General features: G+C 46.7%; 1 protein-coding gene across 2 annotated transcripts; it reads right to left on the bottom strand.

Moving 5' to 3' along the window:
• Positions 1-11,619: 11,619 nt before the first annotated feature.
• On the bottom strand, positions 11,620-25,010 carry SIK1 (salt inducible kinase 1). Of its 2 annotated transcripts, XM_066177083.1 has the most exons (14): positions 24,921-25,010; positions 24,563-24,767; positions 23,675-23,791; positions 20,977-21,040; positions 20,615-20,776; positions 20,200-20,324; positions 19,961-20,084; positions 18,799-19,022; positions 18,428-18,577; positions 17,710-17,832; positions 17,236-17,461; positions 16,269-16,544; positions 15,507-15,738; positions 11,620-14,730 (listed from the first exon to the last, which is right to left on the bottom strand). In XM_066177083.1, exons 2-14 carry the CDS (start codon positions 24,713-24,715, stop codon positions 14,274-14,276), a joined length of 2,433 nt encoding a protein of 810 aa, XP_066033180.1. In that variant the 5' UTR covers positions 24,716-24,767; positions 24,921-25,010; the 3' UTR covers positions 11,620-14,273. The 2 variants fall into 2 exon arrangements, with proteins under 2 accessions (XP_066033180.1, XP_066033179.1); XM_066177082.1 differs by having other exon boundaries at positions 24,563-25,010.
• Positions 25,011-25,753: the final 743 nt, after the last annotated feature.

Raw genomic sequence — 25,753 nt, 5'->3', positions numbered from 1 at the left:
CTGCTGCATTCCCTCGGAGCCCTGAGGAGCTGGGGGACATGCTGGCACCTGGCTGTGGGCCACCCAGGAAGCCCCATCTCACTGTTCTGCCGTGCCCACACATGAGCCAAGCCAGTGGGAAGGAGTCACAGGTGCACTGCTCTACCACAGCCATGTGCTGGCAGCCCGGAGCAAAGTGGCTGAAAGAAAAACACTGTTTTGGTGGGGAGTGAGAGGAGTGGAGTGTGGTGGGTTGATGCCTGCAGCACCACTCACGATTTCATTGTGGCTGCTGGGATTGGCAGGAAAGTTCCAGCACCAGTGTGTTCAGCACAGGTCATGAGATGCCACCATCCCAGCGGGTATCTGTGGGTTTGGGGCACAGCTGCTAAATTGGGTCCAGCCATTCGTGTGGCTCTGGACAAGCCGTGTCACCCCTTCCCCACTCCCAAAGTGCTGCCCACACCAAGCTGACAGCACCGGGCTGGGAAAGGTGAGGTGAAGGTTTGTGCAGGTGACCTTGAAAAGCTGGAGAGAAAGCCATTTGCATGTGTACTTTAGGAAATCTCTCCAAGGAGCCTAACGAAAGCTCTAATCACGAACCACCTTCAAGCCTGCAGTAATGACAAAGGGGAGCTCAGAACCACGAGCAGGGTAATGCACTGAACTAATACATATTCACCACCTCTCACGTGGAGCTTGCATCAATCAGATCCGCTTCATTCTTCACAGTCTGATCCAAGACAGGTCATGCATAATCTTTTTTCTTTTCATTCAAGTCTGTGCTGGAGAACGGTGGTTCCAGTTCTGTTTACCAGGCTGTGCTACAAAGATTGTTTAGCTGATGACTTTGGTGTCGTGTGTTAGAAAGAATTAGCTTCCTTGTGGGCACGTGCACAGATATATAGAAAATGAATTTTTTTCTTGTTGAAAACTTCTGGGGCAAAACTAGGCTAGGATATATTTAGCAAAAAACCCCAAAGGGACATTTTTCAGAATGTTACTCTTAAACCTCGTCATGTCAGGAACACGACTGTCCTCTATGTGGAGGTCTTTTCCACCACTTTGACAATGTAAAATGTCCTCCAGGAGCAAGCAACATTTTGTTTCCTTTTTGCTAAACCTTTCTTTTTTTTCCTTAGATGAAAAGGAAAAAAAAGGCAAGGTGAGAAAATAACATTAAAAAAAAAAAAAGAGAGAGAGAGAGAATATTTACTAGAATTTGAAGGGAGGACAACATGCAAACCCAAGACTGCAGAGTCACATAAAAGTCAGGCTGGAACAGAGATGGTTAGGTCACATGGTCCCCATAAAGCTGGACCAGATGGACAGAAACCTGCTTTACTGCAGGTCTGTAACAGTCCAAATCTGTGCTGAAAACTCCCCCAAGCCCTGCCTCCCCATAAAAGCTTGCCTTTTCCATTCACCTTTCTCTGTTCCTTTGGCTACAAGATGGCAGAGACCTACAGAGCACAGGTGGAGGAACAGAAAGCTTGTGGTGCATGCAGACAAAAGGAACAAAGGAAAGCACACAAAAAAGGCTGGTGATGTATGAAGCCAATAACTAAAGCCTTTCACACAAGCTTCTTCCTTAATTACTGTATTTAGCGCCACTGGCGTAATCAAGAACCTGAATTGTTCTGTGACTGTTCAGTCAGTTGTGACAGACCCTGTGCAGTGTAACCTCATCCCCTCTCCTCACTGCCTTCCCTGAAGCCTTTCCAAGAGCATCCTTCCTTCTCTAACCCTGCAGCCTAGAAAATAAGTCGAGGGTGGGCACTGAGCTGTACCAGGATGCTCTGCATGCTGAAATGACTACTGTCAATATGCCACATTATATCAAATACCTAGAAGGCACAAAAATCCCCCAAAGCTAAAACTGACCTGGCAACATCAACTCTAGCTATATTTCTGTATTATGATTCCTGGGGAAGCAGATTTCACTTAAAAGGTGCCCTCCTGCTCTCTCCTCTCTGCTGTACATGCAGCTCCCTCCATCCAGCTGTGACCATCTCTGTTTGCCTCTCTCTGCTCTAAGATAACTTTGAAAAATGACCTGGTTTACAAAAAAAAAAAAAAAAAAAAAAAAAAAAAAAGGTCTGTTTTTTTGGGTGGTTTGGTTTTTTGGGGGGTTTTTTTGGGGTTTTTTGGGGTTTTTTTGCAAGAGCTTTAGTAAGCTAAGACAATTTAGAGCTTTTTTTTCCCCCTCCATGCTTGCCAAAAACTGGGGCTGGTGCCCCAGAGGGTTTCGGGAGTTACCTTTGGAAATAGGAGTGGTGGTGAACTGCTGGCAAAGAGAGGGCAAGGACTGAACAGGAGGGATCAGAGTGTGAATTCCCATTCTGTCACTCAGTAAAGTCAAACCTCTACACATCAGAGACATGGCTGTCCTCTACACAGAGGCCTTTTCCACCACCTTGATAATGTAAAATGCCCAGTGAACAAGCAACATTCTCATTCCTTTTAAATTGAATGTCCTGGCTGCAGAGAGATCTCATCCTGGAAAAACAAGGATCAGATAGAAGCTCTTGTTACAACACGAAATACTTGGGCGGTGGAATAACTCCAAGTTCATGTTGTTTGGGAAACCCCATTATTATTATTATTACACTCCTTTTAAATTTCCTGACTTCCTCATGGCTCCTTTTCCAGCCTGAACTTTGCATCCTTTTCTCTCTTTCCCATCACTTAGTTGTAACTAATGAAAAGGAGAGGAGGGAAATGTTAATTTCAATAGAGCATCAAAATTCCTAACCACTGGTTGTTATTTTCTGACTTCCACTCAAATTTAACAGTCTCACTCTCAAATATCATTGCAGATGCACCACGTTCATGCCAAGGCTTAAGGGGTTTGTTCAGAATGGAAATGAGGTGGGGAAAACTGCATCTGTGCAGGTATTGGCTCCATTCTGGCCCCTCCAAAGTTCACAGGCACTTTACCACACATCCCAGATGAAGTTTCTGGGAGAGGAGTGTGAGGTGATAAACACCAGGGAGAACAGGTCTGGCAGAGCCATCAAAAATAGGATAAGGGGAATTAGCTGAATAAGTAAGACATAAATGTCCTCTTCCTACAGCCCTGCTCCTCATCACTGCTCTGCAGAGAGAGTAAGTAACTAAATTAGGCAGAAGAACCTTTAGGAGGAATATGATGGGAAGCACAATCCTGACAGCAAGGTCTGTTAGGCTCCCAAATATCCCTCAAGGGAAGCAGCGGACGCTTGAGTCATTTGAACAATAGACTGGACCAAGTGCTGGAAAATGGGCAGGAGAGAATAAATCTGCATTAGCAGAGGGACGTCTCAGATGACCTCATAAGTTGTTTCCACCCATAAATCTGGGATTCTGTGACAAGACCTGAGCCAGAAGAGGGCTGGGGCAACATCACAAATGGAAACACCCATATCCATGTACGTGGGAGCTTTGGATTGACCACACTGACCTACGTGTTACATGAATGGCAACCCATATTCTAGTGTGGAAACTGCTTTCCACCACCCATGGGTTTGGGATCTGACTTGTGGGTGCACCTCACCACCCAGCCCATGTCCTATTTGCTGGGTAAGGGAAGAAACCTGAGACATCTGTGTCACTTAGTTCTTCTTCGTAGCTAAAATACTTCATCTAGACTAGGCTCAGTGGCTTCTGGGGCCTTTCAGATTCCCTTTTTTCTTCTTCCACTGTTTGACTTTTGGGGACCTCCATCTGGGAATTTTTGTGGGAAGGAAGGGCCCACAAGTCTATTGATCTTAATCCAGGATCAACAAAATGCAGGTCTTTCTCCCAGCACCACAAATTTTAAAAATCACAGTACAGAAGAGAAACAAACAGCAAAGATTAAATGGTTACAAAAACTGGGATAATTTTGGTTTATAATAGTGCACAAATCCACCTGCTAGGTTTTAATACTCTTAGTATCAACTTCATTCCTCCAAGGGTTTCAGTTCTCAAAGAAAACTTCCTCTTCTCACATGAGTAAAATATCAGCACGAGGAAGCAGGGACCTGGTTCCCAGGATGTGTGAGAACAACCATGAGACATTCTCTTCCTTATTGCCTGAAAAATGAAATTCTCATTCATATCCATGCATGCACATGCCTGCACATCATGTCTGGTGGCTCAGCCAAAAGTCAGGGTTAAAACCCACCAACTTCCCTATGCTCCCATTCCCACCCTCCGTCAACTCTCCAAGGAAGAGGGACGGAGTGCCTCACTTTAAGACTTTCTGTGCTCTGTGTCACCACAATTCAACACCATTCCTACCCTCCATCCATCTGAGAGCATCAGGAACCCCTGGGTGCCAACAGATGCCCATCACACTCCAGTAAAGGGCATCCATCCATCCTGCCTGTGGTTCCCCCTCCCATCGCTCACCCCAGGAAAATTTTCCCTCATTGTTAGTGAGCCTTGCAAAGCCTTTTTAGCCCCTCATTACCTGGCAGGACTGACAATAAGCAATAATCAATGAGTCTTTTAGGCAAAGAAAGAGCTCTTGAGAGTGCCATTATTAATACTGGGAATATCATTTTGTGTGGTACTGAGAAACGGCACTGATTCAGGCTCTGAACACAACCCAGGGAGTTCAAAGCACTCCATGGATCCATGTGTTCAGGCACACAGGAGTGGATGTACACGTGCATTCCCACTCCTGGCGATGCCCGTCAGCCAGGGGAGAGGAGGTGAGTTAGTCTGTATTGCTCTGGCTGGACTGGGCACATCTACAGCCAGAGTCACACCTGATCCCTCACCTTGCCCTGCCGGACACCAGCTCTGAGCAGCATCCTGCAGTGGCAGCTCTCCTACTTCCCTGTCACAGCCCCCTCGTGCCACCAGGACACGAACACCCCTTTGCCCGGACATCAAAAACTCAGCCCTTCCCTTCTCTGGGCCTGAGGGAACAGAAAAGCTTCCTGCAAGTGTTTAAAAAACAGTTCAGGAGCCCCTTGGAATTGCATCCCTAACCTGCCTGAGTTAGCTCATTCCAAAATTCCCACCTGTCTGTAATTTTAAGAGCTCCAATCCTTTCAGAAGGCAGTCTCTCATAGACCAGGCATGTGCTTAGCCCCAGGGGTGAGATGTAGAAAGATGAGTTTGGGGAACTCTCCCTGGCTCCTGCTCCAGCACAACCCCTGCTGCTGGCACATGAGGATGTCAGGAGGAACACAACTCATCTCTTCAAAGAGAGGGAAGGCTCCTCTCTGACACTGAAGCCAAGTCCTATTTTGATGATGCAACTGGGCTTGAGCAGGCAAGGGAGTGACTGGGACGGTCTGGACACGCAAGGTCTTCTGCAGGGAGCAATTAGGAGCTGCTGTGATTTCCTCATCAGCTCTGGTAACGGCTGGCGTGACAGGGGAAAAAACTGGTAACACTGGAAGCTTTTATCCTTTTAGCTCCTCCAGCAAACAACATGCACCTGAAAGTATGATCTCAGAGATCACAAACTCAGGTGAAAGCGAGCCCAGTTCACAGGCAAGGCTTGGTGGTGGCATTAGACGCCATGTGCTGGCTCATCAGCCTCGCTGCAATCAGCTCCAAAGCAGCCTAAGCTCTGGACAAATGTGCTGGACATCAGAAAAACCCGAAACACTAACACACAGGAGGCAAATAAAACCCCCAACCTGTGGTCTGCCCATGTGGCTGTGACATGCAGTGCAGGCATCCACGGCAGCTGGAATCCAGCAGCCAGCTAAACCAGTGGGAGAGGTGCTGTTGGGATGCCTGGCTCTTGCTCTGCTGAGTGGAGAATCGAGGTGTAAGGGCACATCCTGCCCTGAGGAACTGGTTGATCCTGCTGGCTCGGGGGCTGAGTGCAGCCAGTGACTTGATTGCATTTACAGTGTTAAACTAGTTATTGAATCCGATTAGTAGGGTCCTGCATACACAGAAGTGGATCCACCTGGAGACCAGGAGGGTGGTTATGCGCTTGTGAAACAGAATCTGTGCTGAAGAACAACCAGGCATTGCTGCACCCCTGTGTCTGCTACCTGGAGCTGGGAGAAAGTGGATTTTGCAGTGTGTGACTAACCCCAGAATGTGCTAAGGTGAACCTCTGTGCAGCAACATGACTCACTTCCTTTCGAGGACAAACAATTTCCCCCCATTCCCACAGGTCCAGCAGCATGAACAAACTTGTGTCCTGGCTGCACCAACACCTCCCATCACAGGACCCCCTTCCTGCTGTCTGGGGCATCCCAGATCTCCCACCTCTCATACCACTGATGATAGGTGGCCAGGGATGAAAGGGACACAAGCATCAAACGCACCAAAGCTGCTCACAGAGCCTCTTTCCACAAACAAGAGGCACGAGGGGGGAACCAGGATTCCCTTTTCCCTCCTGCCACTCTGATGTTCATCTTCCCAGGCTGAAACACAGCATCTCCCTGCTTTTCTCTGGAGAGCACAGCTCCCACCACACATTGGACTGCTGAATGGGATCTCCTTCCCAACAGCAGTCAGTGTGCAAGGTGGACTGAGTGGCCTGAAGCCATTTGTCCTGTCAGACCTCCTGTTCCTCTCTGCTCCTCGCCCCTCCTGTGGGAACACAACCCACGGGGCCACATCCTCTGGATGCCTGCGACTCATTGTGTCTGACTTTGGAGATTTGCAACAGAGATCTTGGTGAGTAATTAAGAACCAAAGCTACATTTCTGTGTCAAAGTTGTTATGAAGGCATCACTGTAGCCTTTTAAAACCATCTTACCTCAACTAATCCATAGGGAAGATTTTTCTCCCTCTGGGATGGAGAGGCACCCTTTCACTCCCAAAATTCAAAGTGCGCACAGATTTTTTAACCTCCCTAGCCCAAAACTGAGACAAATACCCCAGTTTTTCTCAGACATACCAGTAAAGGGAAAGCAGCAATGGTCATATAAATAACTGATCTGTCCAGCATTGCAGTCAGTTTGGTGGCTCTGTGTCCTCGTCCTTGTTGTGCTCACTTTTCATGAGCAGAAAGCAGAAATGTTCATGGAAAATGGATTTCAGAGGCGTGCACATAACTGTTCCTGGAAATCTAATTTTACATGTTCAATAAAATCATCTGCTACCAAGCAAGAGTTGAACAGGAAAAGCCCATGAAGACACTTAGCTGACCACTGCACAATTACGTTCACTGGGTCCAAAGAGCAGAAAGTGTGAATGTATCCCAGCAAATGTAGGAGTAATATTGTTAGGCAACCAGGAAAAGGCAGCTAAAATCAAATGATTAATGATTCCCTTTTTTTTTTTTTTTTTTTTTTTTTTTAATGTGGTATGAACAGGAAGGCTTAAAGCTCAGTTTTTGCAAGATGTTTCTTGCAGGAGCAGATCTGTTTGGAAATCCAGCAGATGCCTGGAGATAATGGCTGTGAGAAGCCCTAAATACCCATCTACCTATCAAGTATGTAGACAAGCTCATGAAATGATAACATCTTGTTACCTTACCAGGAAATGGGGAAGAAATGATCAGCAACATAAGGGGGAAAAAGGGTACTTAGCTAGAATTTCTGAAATCCCTTCCAGCTCTTGACTAAGATATTTTTCTTGTCACAGAATAAACCAAGGACTGTTAAAAAAACACAGTTGCCCAGGGTAGCGGAAAGGGATGTAAGACAGAAGAACTAAAAAAGCACCCCGGCATGATACAGGAAAAGCTCCATCAAAAATAATGTATTTAAATTCACTGCCTCAGTGGCTGAAGAAACAAAGGATGAGAGTGTCTGGCTCTGGACGTCGGAGCCTTAATGTGCTGCTAATAATGTTTATATCATAAAACAGTGTCGCTGCATTAGCTTTGATTTAGCAACGCCAGTTTACATCAGCTGAGGAAGCCATCTGTAAATTCAGCTCCACAAATGTAAATATGGTGAAGGAAGAAAGGCTTGATCATCCTTGGAGGACATAAGAAGGGGACTGCTGGACTGACCTGGGCACTCCCCAGTGCCCACCCTGCTGTCACAGCTTTGCCACCTGTCTGAGGTGCAAAAGGGACAGGTGGTCTGTGTGGCTCGGCCTCTGGCTGTGCAGACCATCCATCCAGTCCTGGCAGTTCTGCTTGACCGCACTCCAGCTGTGCCCTACTCCAGCTGCACAGGGGACAAGCCTCAGAAACTCTCCAAAACTCCAAGTAAAAGAGATTTTTGGATAAAACTATAAAAGTGATATTAACAGATTGCTGGGACCAGACGGTTTCACTCAAGAGCTCTGAGGGAACTCAGACTTGAAATTGCTGACCTATTCAGTACAATACCACAGCAGCTGTTGAAATGGCGTGGCACCACAGGAATGGAAGGTGGCAAATGTTACATTCATTCTTTAAAAGGGCCTTTAGAGGTCATCCAGAAACCTGTGGGCTGGGAGGCCGGGCAAGGAGAATTGGCAGAAAGCATAACAAAAAGCAGGATAGCTAAAAGTGTGATGGAGTGGGAAAGAGCAAAGTTTGTTGAGTGAGAGCTCAGGCATTGCAAATCCATTCATGTCAAGACCTGGGAAATTTGACATATTTGTAAAAGATCCAGCTGCAACCAGGTGGAGAGTAATTTCAGAAAACTGAATGGTAGGTTGATGGAATAACCTATGAAACTCACCAGCAGCAAATGAAAAGTGAGGACTGTGAGAAACACCAACCCAAGCCATACTACGACCATCAGGGGCACTAAATTAACATCAGGCAGGAAGAAAACCTCAGGCAGTGAGTTTTCTGAGAATTCCAGCTTACTCCTCAACAGGTGTTAACAATGCAAAAAAAGAGCCTTGGGAATGACTACAGAATTAAAAGAGAATGAGAATGTCTCCTTCTAGGACCCCTGCCTCAAACACAGGATGTCCACCAAGGAGGATGTAGAACAACCCAGGAAGACACAGAAGAGATGAAAACCACAGTAGAGTCCTTCTTCTTGGCCACCTCAGCTGAGAAGGGATGTGAGAGAGACCCTGACAAGTCAACATGGAAATGTGACCAGGAGACCATTATTTGTGCCCATTGTCACAGGGGAAAGGCAGCACAACCCAATCTATTGGGCTGGAGGTCTAATAGGAAGAAAAGGAAGTACTTCCACACAATGCAAAATTGAATTATGACATTTGTCACAGGATACTGTGAAGACCAGAATTATAAAAGAATTCCAAAAAGGGTTAGCCAAATTCTTGGAGGCTTGACCCATCTGCAGCTGTTAAACACAATGACTCAAATGCCAGTCAAAAATTCCCTAAACCACAGTCTGCTCTCTACTGAGCTGGTAATATCACAAAGGAATTGTGCTATGCTTGCCCTGTCCTTACACCCTTTACCTCACAGTCTGCTACAGGAATGAGCTGCCCAATTAGCTGGACCTTTGCTCAGAGTCACTATCACTGCATGAGACATATTACACATGACATGTTTATTAAGAAATTAGTATTTATTGCAGGTGATGGTCAAGTTTGTTCACCTCACATGAAAATTTTATCTCTGGCAGGTGCTAATATCTGATACTTTGGGAGAAAGGCATTTCTGTCTTAAAAATCTATCATTCCCCTGGCAGTCTGTACCAAAGACCAGCTCTTTCCTGATCTCCCACAGATGCTCTGCTAAATCCAGAAACCATGACAGTGGATTACCTTTATCATTGATTTAACTGTCACCACTAAAAGTAGTTAGCAGTCATGAAATAAGCCAGCAAGCGCATTTGAAGCAATGTCCTCCCAAGGCACATATTTCCTTTTATCAGCCTTAAATTAATTCTCCTTCATGGTGTGACGTGTGCCTTATTCTCACTTTGCAGGATGAGTAAAAAGGAAGCACGGATCACTTTCCATCTCCTGCACCATAATTCCGTTCGCTCAACTGCTCTCCCTTCTGCCGCTTCCCCCTTCCAGCTGACACAGGCCAGGATTACACAACCATGAGGGATTCCTTTCCTGGCCGAAGTGTGGCTGCTGTGCTGGGCACAGTGAAGGAGAAGGTCATGGGGATAAATTATGGATCACCTGCAGGAGGAGAGGGGCAGGGGAGAATCCCTCACTGCCATGGCTGGACCACACTGGCACCAGAGTGCGCGGCTGGGTGTCTGTGCTCAGCCTGCTCAGAGCAAAAACAGCCTGTGTTTTTCACTGCTACCACTTTGGCATCTCCTGCCAGCTTTAGGCATTTCCTTTCTGAAGAAAAAAACAGCCAAGGTTGGATCATTCACTTCTGGGGTTGTGCTAAACTTGCCGGCATCTGTTCCATCTGAACGGCGGGGGAAAAACACCAGTCCTGGACTGGGAGAGAAAGGGAAGGTATCAAGTTGTAATGTGAGAAATGAAAGCAAGAAAAACAGCATCTTGAGAGATGTTAAAGACAAAAACAAATGCTGTGAACAGGAGCAGAGACAGATTTCAGAGGAAAGGAAGGAAGAGAGTGACTAAAGCACCAAGAGTGAAAACAGTGTACACATGGAAACTGAGTCCAGACTCCCAGGGTTGCTTTGTACTTGTTTTTCCTACCATTTCACAGAAATCATAATGCTGGCGGGATCCCTCTATACCCAAGGGTCAGTGATGTCAATGAAAGTTGGTGGAGCTGCAGTGATTTGGATCCATCAAGAAGCAACTTTCTCAAATTTCCCAGTTACTGGAGTTTAAAATAATGCCCTGAGAACCCAGCTGAAAACAACAGTTAGGATTATCCTTAAGTCAGGTCATACTAAAATAAAGATTATTTACAAAGCATCCATTATTTTTTAAGAGTCTCAAAATTCCTAACTTTGGATGGTCACATTGGAAACACAACCCTGAAAAAACATGTGTGTGACACTTTTCTACCAGTACAGGAGTCACAGCAAATGCACAACGAGCTCTACAAATTCCAGCTCAGCAAACAACTACTTAAGAAAGCAAAATATGATCTTTGTTTCCCCCCAGCCTTCTGTTTAACTTCTTGGATTTACCTTTCCATCACTCTTCCTTTCCTTCAACATGTGATAGGTGGATTTTAAAATATAAATTTCAGGATAGAAAAAAAAGAGAAAAAAATGATCCTTAATTTCTTTTAAAAAACCACCCTTGTTTGTTGTTTGGTTTGGGGTTTGTTTGGTTTGAGGTTTTTTTGGTTTGTTGTTTTTGTTTTGTTTTGTTTTGTTTTCTGAGTGTTTGTCAGCTCAAACTAAAGATCATCAATATTTAGGGGTCCCGTTGCAGACAAAACCCCTCCTTGCTCTCACTGCGACTGCACGAGCTGAATACGAAGACTTTTCAGTATTTTTTTAACTCTCGGGTTGTATTTTACAAGCCAAAATCCACTCTCCCCTGTCAATCCCTCCCTCCCCGTCCTTCCCTTTGCTCCCTTTCAGTAACTGCCCTAATCTGGCTGAGGCTGAAGGTGACACGGAGGGACAGAGGGAGGGAGTGCCCATCTGGTGACACTCCACCACCGCGGGGCCGTCCTCACTGCCCAGACCTCTGGTCCTGCTGCATTTTGTAACCCGATTACCACAGACTTGGGTTAAATTCAGACAGATTGCCTACCAGCAAAAGGCTCAATATCCCATTATCAGATTTGTGAGCCCGCCATCCCTCTTCATTTAGGATGTAATAGAAAGTGTCAGTAATGTCCTACGGACTTTGGCTTGAAAATGCGTCTTGACTATGCAAGTCGTAAGTGCACTGGGTGAAGATACTCCACAGAATCACATGCAGGACAACAATTTTAAAACATTTTTTATTTAAATATTAAATAAAACACATCAACTAATCATTTTGGTGTACACCTCTCATTTTAACATAAGAAATAAAATGATTGTTCAGTCATGATAAAAAATAAACTATACATCTCAATTAAACCAGTCACGTAGTGTCTTTAAATACCCTATTGCATTGCAGTCTGCAGAACAGCACTGTCAAGATATCTACAAAAAAAACCCAAAAACCCAGACTTTTAAAATGACCTCTTCTGCTCCAGCAATAATTCCAAAGAGGTTCTACAGCAATTGGAAAAGAAAAAAAAAATACTATGAAAGTAAAGTGCTTCTCATTGCTCAGGACAGGAAACAAAAGAATCTGTGGCCTTTAGATCCATGGCATTAAACAAAACTCAAATTGAGGAGGAAGTTCTGTGGTTTAAGTATGTGTGCTACCCCTTAGAAAACTGAAGGCCAAGTTGCTGCTTTGTGACAAGCTGGCTTCTTCTTGCCCTCCTTTCCAGCCATCTCCATGCAATCTCTTTTTTGGCTTGGGTTTTTTGGGGGGTTGTTGGTTTGTTTTCTTTTAAACCCACACTACAAATGAGCATGAGACTTTGGTGTTTTCTCTGCTGCAAGGCACCACTCACTAACAGGAGTTCAACTCGAGCAATTTTCTGTCACTTTGACGCTTCCAGACCATGGAGCAGCAGTGGCAAGCTGGAGATGCACCGATACAGACACACAGATACAACACACAGATAAAGAGGTTCTTTATGGAGAGCCACAGACAGAGCCACATGACATCTTCAACCCTTCCTACTCCCACCAATTAACCTGGTCAATCTTTGGCTTTTTTCTTTTTTTTTTTCTTAAAAAAAAAAACCCCACAAACAAATAACAACAAACAACTAAACAAACCAAACAAAAAAAGAAAACCCAAAAAAACCCCAAAACAGGTCTCTATATTATTTGCAAATGTGTAATACTGCAGGTTGCATGAAGCCAAGGTAACTTGAAGGCACCCTGTGTCACACTAGGGAGATGGATCCTTTAAGCATTTAGACAGAATGCAGCTACGCTCTGACACTCGGATGGCAGCTCCCAGCCAAGCTGTCTCACTGTCTGCTCACCTGCTTCCAAAGTTTGCATGCACTCCCCAACTCATGTCTGTGGGAGCACAGCCTGTCCTCCCCTTTATACCTCAGCATAACCTCTGTTGACAGCAACAGAAGTCATGGTCTGCCTCAGGAAGGGAGTCGGGGTTTATACCAGAAACACAACAGAAGCATATAACAAAATATAAAAAATAACTAGTGTTATATAGTTTTCTGCTTCCTATTTATATACATATACAGCATTAAAAACCATACGAAAAAACACCTATCTAATGCAAAACCTCGTTTTGCTAATATGCCAAAAAACAAACCAACCAAAAACAAACACCCAAAGATTGTGCTGTTTTACTCATTTTTAATACAGTTTTGTTCAGAAAAAGCTGTACTCCGTTAGAGTAGAATTCTGTTCTAGCCTATTCCTTTTATCTTTGTCAGTATATAATTATAACCTCAATATTGCACATTTCCCCAAGAGTCAGTTCTGTTTGGACCCTGATAATGAAATGCATAAAAACATAATTAGCAGCGGAAATAACAATGTGCAGCACTAAGAAATACCCCTCAGGCAACTTTGTAGGCAACCTCCAGGAGGGCTTTTTAAAAAGAAAACCCTTCCCATTACCCCACAGGTGCTGCTGCTTCCCTCCTCAGTGCCTCGGCAAGAATATGAACAAACTTAAGAGTTTATAAAAAGATTCCTAAAAGATTACCCAGACCAACAAAATACAGGCACGTGTGCACCTGTGTGTATGTACACACACACCACTCCCAAACAAACATCCCTGCAAAAGACCAGGCATTATGCAATTTGGATCCTGATTATCAAGGGATACATTTCCAATAGTTACTGCTTCTGTACTAATTAGAAGGGCATGCTGAGCTTTTCCAGCTGAAGTATCAAGCAAGAAGTTCACAGTTTTCATTTAAAGTATGTCTGTCTGGGAGGTGTGGAATGGGGATGTTGGTTCCTTTAAATAAAATGAGTGTTAACAGGAGGGAAAAGGAAAAACAACAAATGGCAATGCTTCCATTTTTGTCTCCTATGAATGCATAATGCTGCATGCCACTGGTTTTCTGTTTATTTTTTTTAAAAGAGGTAATCATCTTCACAAACCCATAAATGAATATTGTGAAAAAAGGGAGGCTCTGGTCCCTTCTTTGAAAAGCCTCTCCCTGCTGTGTCACCACTACTGACAGCTGCTAATCTTGCATAACAGCAGAGCTGTATTGGTCTGACTTGAGTACAGTACCGAAGAGTTCTTCCCCAACCACATCCCTCCCTGCCCCCACAAATGCCCCACCCATCTGCCCCGTCATTATTTTTTTCCTTTAGAAAAAAAAAAAAAAAATCAGTTTCTATTCGTATTTGTTCAGTGCAAGAATAGTAGAAGCAAAAAGACATACATATTGCTTGTTTCAGTCCTATAAAGTTGCCAGCTTTCTGAGCCAGACAGCCTCTTCACATACTTCAAAATTTATTGCTTCTGAGAGTCACTCGTCCCCACGCCGCCAGCCACGGAACAGCGGTGAAAGTCCCAACGACAGCAGCCTGGAGCTCTCATTTGACCAGCACAAACTTCCCCAGCTGGCTGGAAGTCAGGTCCTCCATCTCGCAGTCCCCGTGCTGCAAGGTGACAGTGTCATAGCCCGGGGATGCCACGGGGAAACTCTGCTGCTGCTGCTGCTGCTGCTGCTGTTGCTGCTGGGAGAAGGCGGCGGCCAGCGGGGGCACGCGGCTGCTGCTGCTGCTGATGTACAGGTGAGTGTCCAGCAGGTGAGCGGCCGACGACACCGGGGACACGCTCACGCCGAAGAAATGAGGTTGGAGCAGTTGGCTGCTGCCAGCAAAGGCCAGCTCAAAGGAGTTCTCTCTTTGCAGCTCTGACAGCAGGATGGAGTTGGAGGCTTTGCAGGTGCCCGGCCCGTCAGAGGAGGGGATGGCGCTCACCGCGGGTGTCTGGGATGTCTGGGGACAAGCTGTTTGGAGTAGTTGGTGATGCTGGAACTGGAGCATTCTGAACAAAATCCGAGGGGGAAGAGGTTAATTGGCATTGCTAGGAAATTTTCATGTTCTAGTCCTTCCTTTCTTGCCCCTAACCTTGACCATAACTTTCCCCTTTGCTTCCTTCTCTCTACCAAACCTCTCCTTACCCCAGCCAGTACAATCCAAGCAATCCAAGCCCATGCCAGGCTTTCCCTCATTCTATAGAGGGCAACTATCACCACCAAGTTTATCTGGTCACAATTTGGCCACCTAATAATAGATGTTCTAGAGACAATGTGTGCAGATAAACCAGAAGCTCAGTTTTCCATCTTGCTTCTATGGGAATGAAGAGGTGCCACCACACATGACATTTGAGGCTACTGGAACTGTGCCTCCTTTGTGGGCTGTAACTTATCCAAATTACAAGGTCTCACTTCCTTGCCATGGGAAAATTACAGGAGGAGGCAGAGGAGGAAAGAAATCATTCCCAAAACTAACAAAGGAAAACACAGCTTGCACTAGGGAGAAGCAATGTTTTCCCCCACGCTCCCAAACTGCTTCTCAATTCAGCAACCTCCAAATATTTGAACATCGAGATTTTTGAGTGGAATTGCACGTCCTGTGTTACATGTGCCAGGGCAGGAAGCCGCAAAGGAAGCCAAGCAGTTTACCCACTGCCACACAGCAAAGATGGAGGACAGGAACCCCCAGTGACCAAATCCCCAACCTCTTCTGCTGTATTTACCCCTCCTTGCTTACCCTCAACCCAAAGCAAACCCAATGAAGACACCAAAGCTCCTCCCTCACCTCTGCTGCTGCAGCACCTCCTCCAGGAGGCTTCTCCCCTCTCTGCTGCTCCCGCTGCTGCTGTACATGCAGGTGTTGGGCTGCGTGTGCTGGAAAGGGCTCATGACACTCCTTGCTGCCCGAGAGGAGGAGGACTGACACACCTGCCGAGCAAAGCCTTTGATTTTATTCAAGCCGAGAAACCCCTTGGCTCGAGCGTTCTTCCGCAGCTGCTGCCTAAAAGCCTTCAAGCCTGTGGGACACGAGGAAAAGAAATGCACTTTAATCCTCCTCAGCGTTTGCCTACAGTACAGATCAGCCTTTCTGGGCACTGCCTTCCTGGGTGTGAGAACTGGGCTAGAAGGGACTCCACGTTCACCCTCTGCCTGGTGGTCAGAGCAGGATACAGGTAATGAAACAAGGACTGGGACAGCTGCACCCTTGTGCAGATGGACATGCATGGCAAAGGAAAAACCTGAGAGGAATCATGACGTTGTGCACTCCATATTTTAGGAGGAAGGTGGAGCCTGCCATCCCACTCACGGCAGCAGAAATATCTCCATGGGCAGGCTGAATCTGTGACTGAGAACCTTTCCTCCAGGCACCCTCCCCAGGGCATCCCACCCTCCCTCAGAGCCTGTGAACACAAGAGGCAGAACATCCAGGTGTCCAGCCTCAGTGTAACACTAACGGGCAGGGCAGCAAGTCTCCCTGCACAATTCCCTTTCCCAGTGGCTGTTGGGAGGGTGCAATTCCTCAGCAACGAAGCCAGGAAGACATTACCTTGAGTTAATGAGGTATCAGATGCTCGCCTTCCTTCTTGGAAGCTGACAGGCAGGAGAGAAGCACCTCCCATGCAGCCCTGGGCTTGTAACACGGGAGCATCAGACTGGGAAGCGAGGAAAGGCGACGTCATCCTCGCTGTGGCCGGGCTCCCCGTCATTACTTGACCTGCCAAACAGCTGCTCAGGGCCACTGAGCTGTCATTTGAAGATGAAGTAAGGCAGCTGTCTGAGCTAGTTCCCTCTGTGGGGCTGGCAGAGGAGGAAATGACTATACCTATGGAAGGGAAGGAAGGAGAGAGAGAACATTCCCAAGATGAGTACAGGAAGGAACAAACATGACATCAGAGCCTTCTGCCCACCTACACTGGCACAAATAAACAGCCTTGAGCTGGAGAGGCGTCCAGCAACTCCTGTTGTCCCAGGGCTTGACTCCAGCAAGGGGTCATCAACAAATAAACTCAGTTTGGGCTCCTGTTCAGCTGACAGGACTCAGCCACCAATGCCAGCATCACCAGGCTGTGCTGGATCAGGCACACAGCATTTCTTTAGCACAACCAGGATGATGGTTTTGTGAACAGTTGTGCTTATTTGGTTGGTTCACAGGGTCTGGGTATGTACCAAACACAACCAGTGAGGTGTTTTTTGTTAAATTCAGACACTTTCTCCTCCCCCAGTACAACAGCAGAAGCAAGCAGACCACGTTTGTGTCCTGCTTGTGAGCACACTCCCCTCTGAAGAGATCTAGGTGAAATACAACAGCACAACTTCTCTTCCCTAAGGGCCCTGCTTATCTGTAGGAAGACAGAACTGGGGAGGGCAGAGTACAAACCTCTTTTCTAGGCTTTCCTACCCCATTTCAAGGTAAAATCAGCACACTCTCCCTCAGCATTTGGGCTCTATGGTACTCCCTCTCTGCTCTTTTCCACTGCTTACAGACACCCTTCATCTCTCCCAGACTTACTTACATGGAGGGACGTGCTGATAGAAATGGGTGGTCACTTCAGCCAGGGTATGCCTCCTGCTGGTGTTGCTAGGGATGCAGATGGGGTGGTCATATGCCTTGATTTCATCTTCCAACTCCTTCTCTTGCCTCACTTCCTCACTGATGGTGGTCTCCAGCAGGCTGTTCGGGGAGATGGAGCGATTCCTGAAGAGCCCATTGAAGTTGGTATCCACAGGGAAGAACACAGGCTGGAAAACATGCCAGATCACAGACTTCAGGGTCTTTTCCTTATTTCTGCACTGCCTTTTAATAGTCTCCACAATTCTGTGGCATTTCTTCAGTAGAAATACTGTTTAAGAGGCTATGTGACACCATGCCCAATGCCAAACAAAACACAGGAGGGAGAGAACAAAAGTCACAACCCCCATTGTTGCGGATTGGCAGAACAATGGAAAAAAAAAAAGAAGCAACACAGAGTTTATCTGGGAACACCAACCTGTAGTGGATTGCTTATGTCACAGTCCATTTCTGCCTGCAAGGATGGCTGAATCAGGCTCTGAGGTTGCTGGTAAAGCAGAGATGATCGCAGGGTTTCGCTAGTGAGAGTGTCCTGAGGCATCTGGAGAGAGAGCGATGCACAGAAGCCATCACACACACTGCAGTTCCACGTGACTTTTCAGATACTGGAGAGTCACAGAATTTCAGAGCCACCTTCCCTGCAAGCTGTCTCCTCATGCTTTCTATGAAAATGAACAAAGCTAATCCATCAATGCCAACACAAACACAGAACTCCTCCTCCTAAGTTAGGCAATTTAACGGGAAGTGCAATTTGCAAAGGCACCCAAACCACACTTTAAAGGGGGTGGGGGCGAAGAAAATAAAGAGAATGTCAGAAAAACACATTAGGTGACTCATGGAGTACTTCTGAGGAACCTACAGGATATGCAGCAAAGAGGCATAACCAAGCCATGCCTAACAGGGCAGATTTCCATGAGAAGTCTAATCCTGTGGCTCATCATTGACCTGCACTGGAGGCAGACTATTCTTTGGACTATGACCTGCGGTCACTTCCCAGGAAACAGGTCATTAATATTCACTCAGCCTTCTGCTGAAGAACAGCAGGCTGTGTCCTGTCAGAAGGCACCACTATCAGAGCTGGTTTTCAGGAGCCTGGAAGTCACATGGAAAGGAGATCCAAAGGGGTCTCTCCTCACCTCAGTGTTGGTGATCTCGGAGCTCCTGGGCCGCGGCTGCCGGCCAGCTGCTGGCCGGGTGGACACCTGGCTGCTCCGGTACTCCTTGAGGCGCTCCAGGAGCAGGTAATAAATCGCAGCAAAGTGGTTGTAGCTGCTGTTCTGCAGAGACTGGAAGACATTGGAAGGGCCTTTTGAGTTGCAGGTAACTCGGGATGTAAGCAGCCAAAACTCGTCACTAAGGGCTCAGAGTGGCACACTCAACAAACTCAAGAAAAATCCAGAAGGGCAGTGAAGATTTTATGCTGTGCCACCAGATCACTGAATGACCCATGACTGTCGCACTGGCATTCTGGTGGTCACTGAGGATGTATCTAACGGGCAGAACTCACCTCTACAGTCCTCTGCCTGTCGATGCCAAGGGTTTGCATGATCCCAAGGACCTGCTCGTTGTAGTCACCCAGGTTGGAGTTGTAGTTTTGCATGGAGAAGGACAAGGACTGCTGCTGCTGAAGGGAGGGGTCAGCCTGCATCCACTTGTGCTGCTTTATCTGGGAGATAGTTATCCGCTTGGTTGGGTCCACAACCAGCATCCGTCGGATTAGTGTTTCACAGTCTGGGTGACAAAGACAAACTCATGAGCAAGGGACAAAAAAATAACAGCCCAGCCCCAGGTCACTGCTAAGAACACTTCCCAGCAACAGTGTAAGATGCATGTGAAAACAGGAATTAAAGGTTTGGGAGCAGCTGATGCCTTATCTGACTATCAGATATTCCATAAGGCACAAGAGATGTCCACATACATACCACAAAAACATCTCACTACAGGAAATGAAGCTGCATTGGATACCAGGTGGCCTTGTACCTTGTACAAGAGCTGGTTTTGAAAGGATGCAGGTTTAATGGCATGACATCTACATAAAATAGGTCAGAACTCAGTACAGAACCCCATCACATACAACTTCCTGGTCCTGGTCCTACACTGCTTATTTACTTATAACCAGGAAATAAAGCTGTTCATGGCTATAACTGATAAACTTCAGACTTCAGCAGATAATCTCCACGTGACAACAGAGGCACGTGCACTTGGTTTTGAAAATCACAGAGAGGTGATAACACTCTGCAGCTTCATGTTTCTCATCAGACTGTTGGAGTTTTCAGGAAACACTGCTAAGTCCCAATATTCCTGCTCTCCTTGGCAGCACAGCCACACTGGAATACACCCTTTCTGCATAGCTAAAATATCTCAGGAGAACTACACCTATGTCAGCATTGCAGGCTAGTCTCATTAAAATCCTGTTTTCTCTCTTTTCTGAGTGAATTATTTCTCCAGCTAGGGAGTCAAGTATTTTTGTAATCCATAGGGATATTCTAAGAAAGGAAACTACAGTCTTTCAGACGCACTACAAAGCAGAGATCCCAGAAAAGAAAACGTGTTCTGCCCTACAGAAACTACTGGATACATAAAAACAAAATAATTGCCAGCTGCAAACTGGACAGCTACTCCTTTATAGCACCTGTTCTAACATTAGGGATGTGAAAAAAAAAAAGCACCTTCGGACATGAAGTATGGGATGCGGAACCTCCCCTCCAGCACTCTTTGCCTCAGAGTTGGCAAATTGGGTCCATCAAAAGGCAGAGAACCGCAGACAAGGACGTACAGAACCACCCCAAGGCTCTGCCAATAGAGAACAGCACAGCACGTGAGTGACTCCAGGAAAAAACAATGATTTTGAAGGCCCACAGACCCTCACGAAGTGTGAAATGCGGTTTCAGAGGAATAGCAAGCTCACCCATATATCAAGGTGAGGTCCTTCATATTCCTTGCCTTCGAAAACTTCTGGAGCTGCATAGGGTGGGCTTCCACACCAAGTGGAGAGGGGCTCTCCCGACTTGTAGAAGTTTCCAAAGCCAAAGTCTGAAATAAAGGTGAAAATCTGGGTTAAGACAACAGCACTCGACCACATACTAATATTTCAGAAGTAGCAGAAAATGGAGAGAAAGGAACAGATGTGTTGCTTTGTTTTCTGCATATTCATTTAAGCTATTCCCTTCTGTTCACAAAATCTGTTCTGAGAAATATCTGTGACTGTTGTTTTATTTTCACTTAAATACAAAATACATTTATAGGCTCATCCTAGGGAAACCCAATGTCTAAACAATACGCTTGATGTTCTTTACAAAAAGTGACCTCCTACTTCCTCTTACCTGCTAATTTGATATTCATGTTAGCATCCAGCAGGAGGTTCTCTGTTTTGAGATCCCTATGCACAATGTGGTGGCTGTGACAATATTCCACTGCTGAGAGAATCTGCCAGAACTTCTTCCGTGCTTCGCTCTCGCTCAAGTGCCCGTTGGAGGTCAGGTGATCTGCCCAACAAAATCAGAGAGGATTTAGAAATACCCCGAGGAAATTTTTTATAATCCTGCAGGTGCTGCACTTGCTGTTTGACAGCTGACACCACAAGCCCTAGGTCTTTAATCAGAATATATCTGTTACTGAGGAATTACAAAACAAAGCCATGGTTTCTACATCTAAGGAACTGTGAGCTCTGTCAGTGAGGACTTACCAAACATTTCTCCATTCTTTGCAAACTCAGTAACAATGTACAGCATATCCTTTGTCTCCATAACCTGTGAAGACACAAGAGGAGGACATGATGAAAAAAAAAAAAAGAAAAAGCAGAGCTCTATAGTTTCATTTATTTTTCTGTGTGAATTCTCAAACATATCCATTCAAATTTATATTTGCTGCTGCAGCTGGCAGTAAAAGCATCTAATTTTGCACCACAGAGTTCTTTCCAAGCAAACTGGTAATGAAAAAGATAACAAATCAAGGCTTATGTGCCTACATTATACAGTGGCTTCCCAGGCCATTGTTCTTCTCACCATTACCAAGCTACCTAATCTCTGTAAGAGAGCAGATGAGTGTTCAGATAATTTCATACACTCCCCTTTTGTTTAAATGTACACGTATATATTTACCATGAACGTGATGTATTTTGAACATGCAAGGAAACTTAGAAGTTTATCTAAAGTCGTCTTTGTTTCAAGGCCAGTGGGGGCTCAGATTAGCAGAGGTGAGCTGCAAGGTGGACAAAGCAAGAAGTGGTATCAGATCCCCTGCTCCTGTCTGGAGTTGTCTGGGACATGGGGATCCTCCTGTGCGAGTGATAACAGGCTGCTGTTTGTGTAACAGCAGTGCTTGATGCACATCAACAACTGTCAATATATTGCCTATCAATCTAGTATCAACTTGCTTTGATATTTCACAATATTTGCCTTTAGAGGAGAATATAAAAGAATAACTAAAATCCAAATGATGAATGAGAGGTGCTGAGCTTTCCAAGTTCATCTTCAGTTGCCACTGCACGCCTTTGAAATGTTGCATTTCAGATTTCACAGTGCAACATTTCCCTGGAAACATTTCCCTCTCAAGGAGCAGATACTTTGTTTTGGAAGCAGGAGGGTCAGAACAGGTTAACAATCCAAAAAGCCTCAATTCAACTTCAAAGGCTACAACTTCCAGGCTCCCAACATGTAACCTTTTTCAAAGACTCTTGTCCTCCCCTGGCTACAAGTACACACAGACACAAAATGAAAATAAACAAACAAGGAGCAAAGGAAGAGAGGTTCCCAGTTTAAAAAACTGAAGGAAAGTGTTCTGGGAAAATTGCCAGCTGGATGAAATTAAGACGCGGTGCTGAAACTAAAACAATGATGAAATAATACATGAACACACACCCTACATTGGCATGTCATCTAATTCCATCCTGGCTTCTCAGCCTCCACCAAACAGGTAAAGCATCAGTTACAACAACAAAGAAAAGAAAACTTCACTGAAAAGAAATGACGGTCCACTACCAACGTCATTTGCTGCATCAAGTGAAGTGGTTCAACGAGATGGAATTTAACCTGCTTTTCTAAATGCTCCGAAAGAGTATTTTCACCCACATCATTCCACTGAAATGAACTCAACCGGACTGTTAGAATGTTTCTGTATGTCCTATACTGCCCCATGGGCAACCCTGACGTCAGCCCTTAACACAGAATCATTTTTGTTATGACGGGTAACACAATAAATACAAACACTTCATGTGTGTCACTTTTAAAATAATGCCTTGCCTAAGCACCTGCCTTACTGGCTCTTCAGCCTCACATGTTAATTAAACTTTTTTTTTCTTTTTTTTTTCTTTTTTTTTTTCAAGCTAACAAAGCCAGCAACAAGATCATAGCTGATAACAGTGTTTACTACTGCACACGGACTTTCAGACCTGCTGCTTCATCCATCTCCACCTTTCTCCCCTCTGCCCTTTTAAACAGGTCCAGAGAGACTGATACCTCTACCCTGCTCGTGGCAGGGGCTTGCACCAGATGACCTTTAAATGTCCCTTCCAACCCAAACTGTTCCGTCATCTCCTTCTTAAATCCACACGGCATTATTTAAAATTATTAAGAGCAACTTACACCAAAGGCTACTTAGATCTAACATTTAGAATTTGCAAAGCAGTCCTTGCTCACAAGACAAATGTGATCCTGCTTTCTGCACAACACATTAATTTGTTCCTATGGTTAAAAACATCCATCAGTGCAGAAACTGAACAAATCTAAACCAAAACTCATGTTGTGAAACTCCGCAGGGGAAAGATACTTCAAATTCACTTTCAAAACTACACCAACTGCAACAGAACAACCAAACACGTCATTTTTTGACATATTCTAAGATGCCAGCATTTACCACCTTTTCTTTCATCACTAATCTAATTCTTTGATTAAATTTCCACTTAGGCTTTCTATTTAGATTAATTTGGTTTAATTGTTGGCGCTTTTAAATCCCTTCCGCTTAAGGCAAACTCCACTTTAGTGCTTCCTCCTCTACCACCCAACGTGAGTTTAAGTCTTCCTCTTATCTAAAGCACGTAAGAAGTTCCAGTCCTCTAAACTGGGAAAAGCAGAGGAGATAGGGAAGGCAAGTTAATCATAGAAGTTCAGATAACCCATTCCTCAATCTGAAACAAACGTCAGCCTGGTTTCAGCTGTGAATTTTACAGTGCATTTTGTCAAAAAAGCCGTCTAATGTACCAGAATCTTGTTCAAAGAATGAAGAATGACTTTGAAGACACTCAGTTTATTGCAAACGTTTTTCAAAAAGTATTTCAGTATTTCAATATTTATTCTCTTTGCAAATATTAGATGCAAAAATCACATGCAAGGGAAGACCACAAGCATATTTTATCTACGTGCTGCACTTCAAAGCTGGACTCTTACCTGATATAGCTTGATAATGTGAGGATGATTCAAAAGCTTCATTATCTGAACTTCTCTATAAATCTTCTCCAGATTGCTTGGATCTAACCTTGTCTTGTCTATTATTTTTATTGCAACCTGCAAATTTAAATAATAACAAAACAACCCCAGGTATTACAAAACACATACTCTCACTGTTAATATAGCTTAAAAAAAAAAAAAAAAGACACACCCCAGTACAAATACACCACTCACAAAATCCAAGTAAAGTAGCTTTTAAAGTAGCTTTTAAAGCACAGACTTGACAAAGCTGATTCTGTTTCTCTGAACCGCGCAGAATTCGCGGCACAGAACGTTTTCGGTTTTCTTTTCTACGTCAAAGGATTATACATAAGGTAGAGAACAGAACTGGAGAAATTAGCACTGGACAGGATTCCGTAAATCTTTTAATCCGTCCCATGCCAGTGAAAAACAGATTCTTGTAACAGACTATCTCCTACTGTACTGACTGAGACGATTTTGACATGCACCAGAAATATAAATACGACTGCACGCCCAGGGAAAAAAAAAAAAAATTCTGCAAATAAGAGCCCAGGTTCTTTGTTCTTGAAGAACACTGAACGAAAAAAACCCAAAAAGTCTGAAGTCTTCAAGAGATCCTTAATTTGCAGGGCGTTTTTGAGCAAACTGAGAGTAACTCAACGAAGCTACAGCAACGCTCAGAACGGCGGGAGCCGGGGTGGGAATTTTTGCACGTATCCTCGCCGAGTTTTAATTTTGCCCAGCGGGAAAAGTCGCAGCCCTTTGCGAAGCGCGGCATCACCGCGAAGGCAGCAGCGCCCGCGGGGGCTCCGCGGAGCGGCCGCGCTCCTTCCCCGCGCCCCGACAGCGCCGGCCGCACGCACCCACCTGCGTCTTGGTCACCCTGTGCCGGGCCAGCTTGACCACGGCGAAGTTGCCTTTCCCCAGGGTCCTCTCGATGTCGTAGAAGCCGACTCGCAGGGGCCGCTGCTGGCCGTGCGCGGCCGCGGGCGCCGAGGCGAACTCCGACATGATCACCATGGCTCAGGCGTGGGGCGGGCAGCGCCTCAGGACGGGAGCATCCGCGCCGCACCTGCACGGACACGGCACCGCAGCGCCCGTCAGCCGCGCTCCGCTCCGCTCCTCTCCGCTCCGCTCCGCCGGCCCTGCCCGCCCCGTCCCCGCTCCCTCCCGCGGAGAGCCCGGCGCGGAGCCCGGCGGAGCGGCCGTCGGAGCCGCCTGGTACCTGGCGGGCGGAGCGCGGTGTGCGCGCAGGGCCGTGCGGGCGGGCGGGCGGCCGCGCGTGTGAGTGCGGCGGGGCCGGCGCGCACCGGGGGGCAGGCGGCACCACGCGGGATGTCCCGGCCCCCGGCCCTGCCCGCCCCTCGCCTCCATCCGCGCACCGCCCGCCCTTCCCCGCCCGCCTCTTCCCCCCGCCCACCGCCGAAAGCCGAGACGGGCCCATTGACGTCACTTTGACGCCAGCGAGACGCGCGCCCGGGCGCGGGGCTGAAGGGGAGCGGAGACACCGGGACGTTGCCAGGGAACGGGCGGCGCTGACGCGGGCGCTGATGGAGCCGTCGCCCGGGAGACCCGGGGGGGCGGTGACGTCAGGGCGGAGGGAGGCAGGGATGGAGGGGGGGGTCGGGGGGTCTCCTGCCCACCCCCCGGCCCGGCCCGGCCCGCCCTCCCGGCGGGGTCGCTCCCCGGAGTGGCGGGCGGCGGCTCCCGACGGGGCGTCCCCCGCAGCGCGGGGATGTCGCGACTGCGGCACCGCCCCGGCGACAGCACCTGGCGCTGGTGACCCCCCGGTGACCGCCGCTGCTGCAGGCGGGGGGTGCCGAGCCCCGGTGTCCCCAGCCGCCGAGGCACCTCTAGCCCGGTGCGATGGGGAAGTCCCGCTGGCAGGAGGAGAAGTGCGGCTGCAGCCCTGCAGGGGAGCATTTCTCCGTGATCCCAAGGCACGGGGGGGGGGGGGGGCGTGGATGCACTGCACTCTTTGCACTGGTGCCTGCAGCAGAAACGGACCCTGAGCAAGGCTGGTTTCCCTGTGCCTGCCTTCCAGGGTGTGATGGAGGG

The sequence above is a fragment of the Chamaea fasciata genome, unplaced genomic scaffold (genome assembly GCF_029207755.1).
Source record: "Chamaea fasciata isolate MVZ Bird 193981 ecotype frontalis unplaced genomic scaffold, bChaFas1.0.hap1 SCAF_2, whole genome shotgun sequence".
In the NCBI taxonomy this organism is placed as follows: domain Eukaryota; kingdom Metazoa; phylum Chordata; class Aves; order Passeriformes; family Sylviidae; genus Chamaea; species Chamaea fasciata.
Note: the sequence above shows the minus strand (reverse complement) of the source record. Positions and strands in the feature narration are given on the sequence as shown.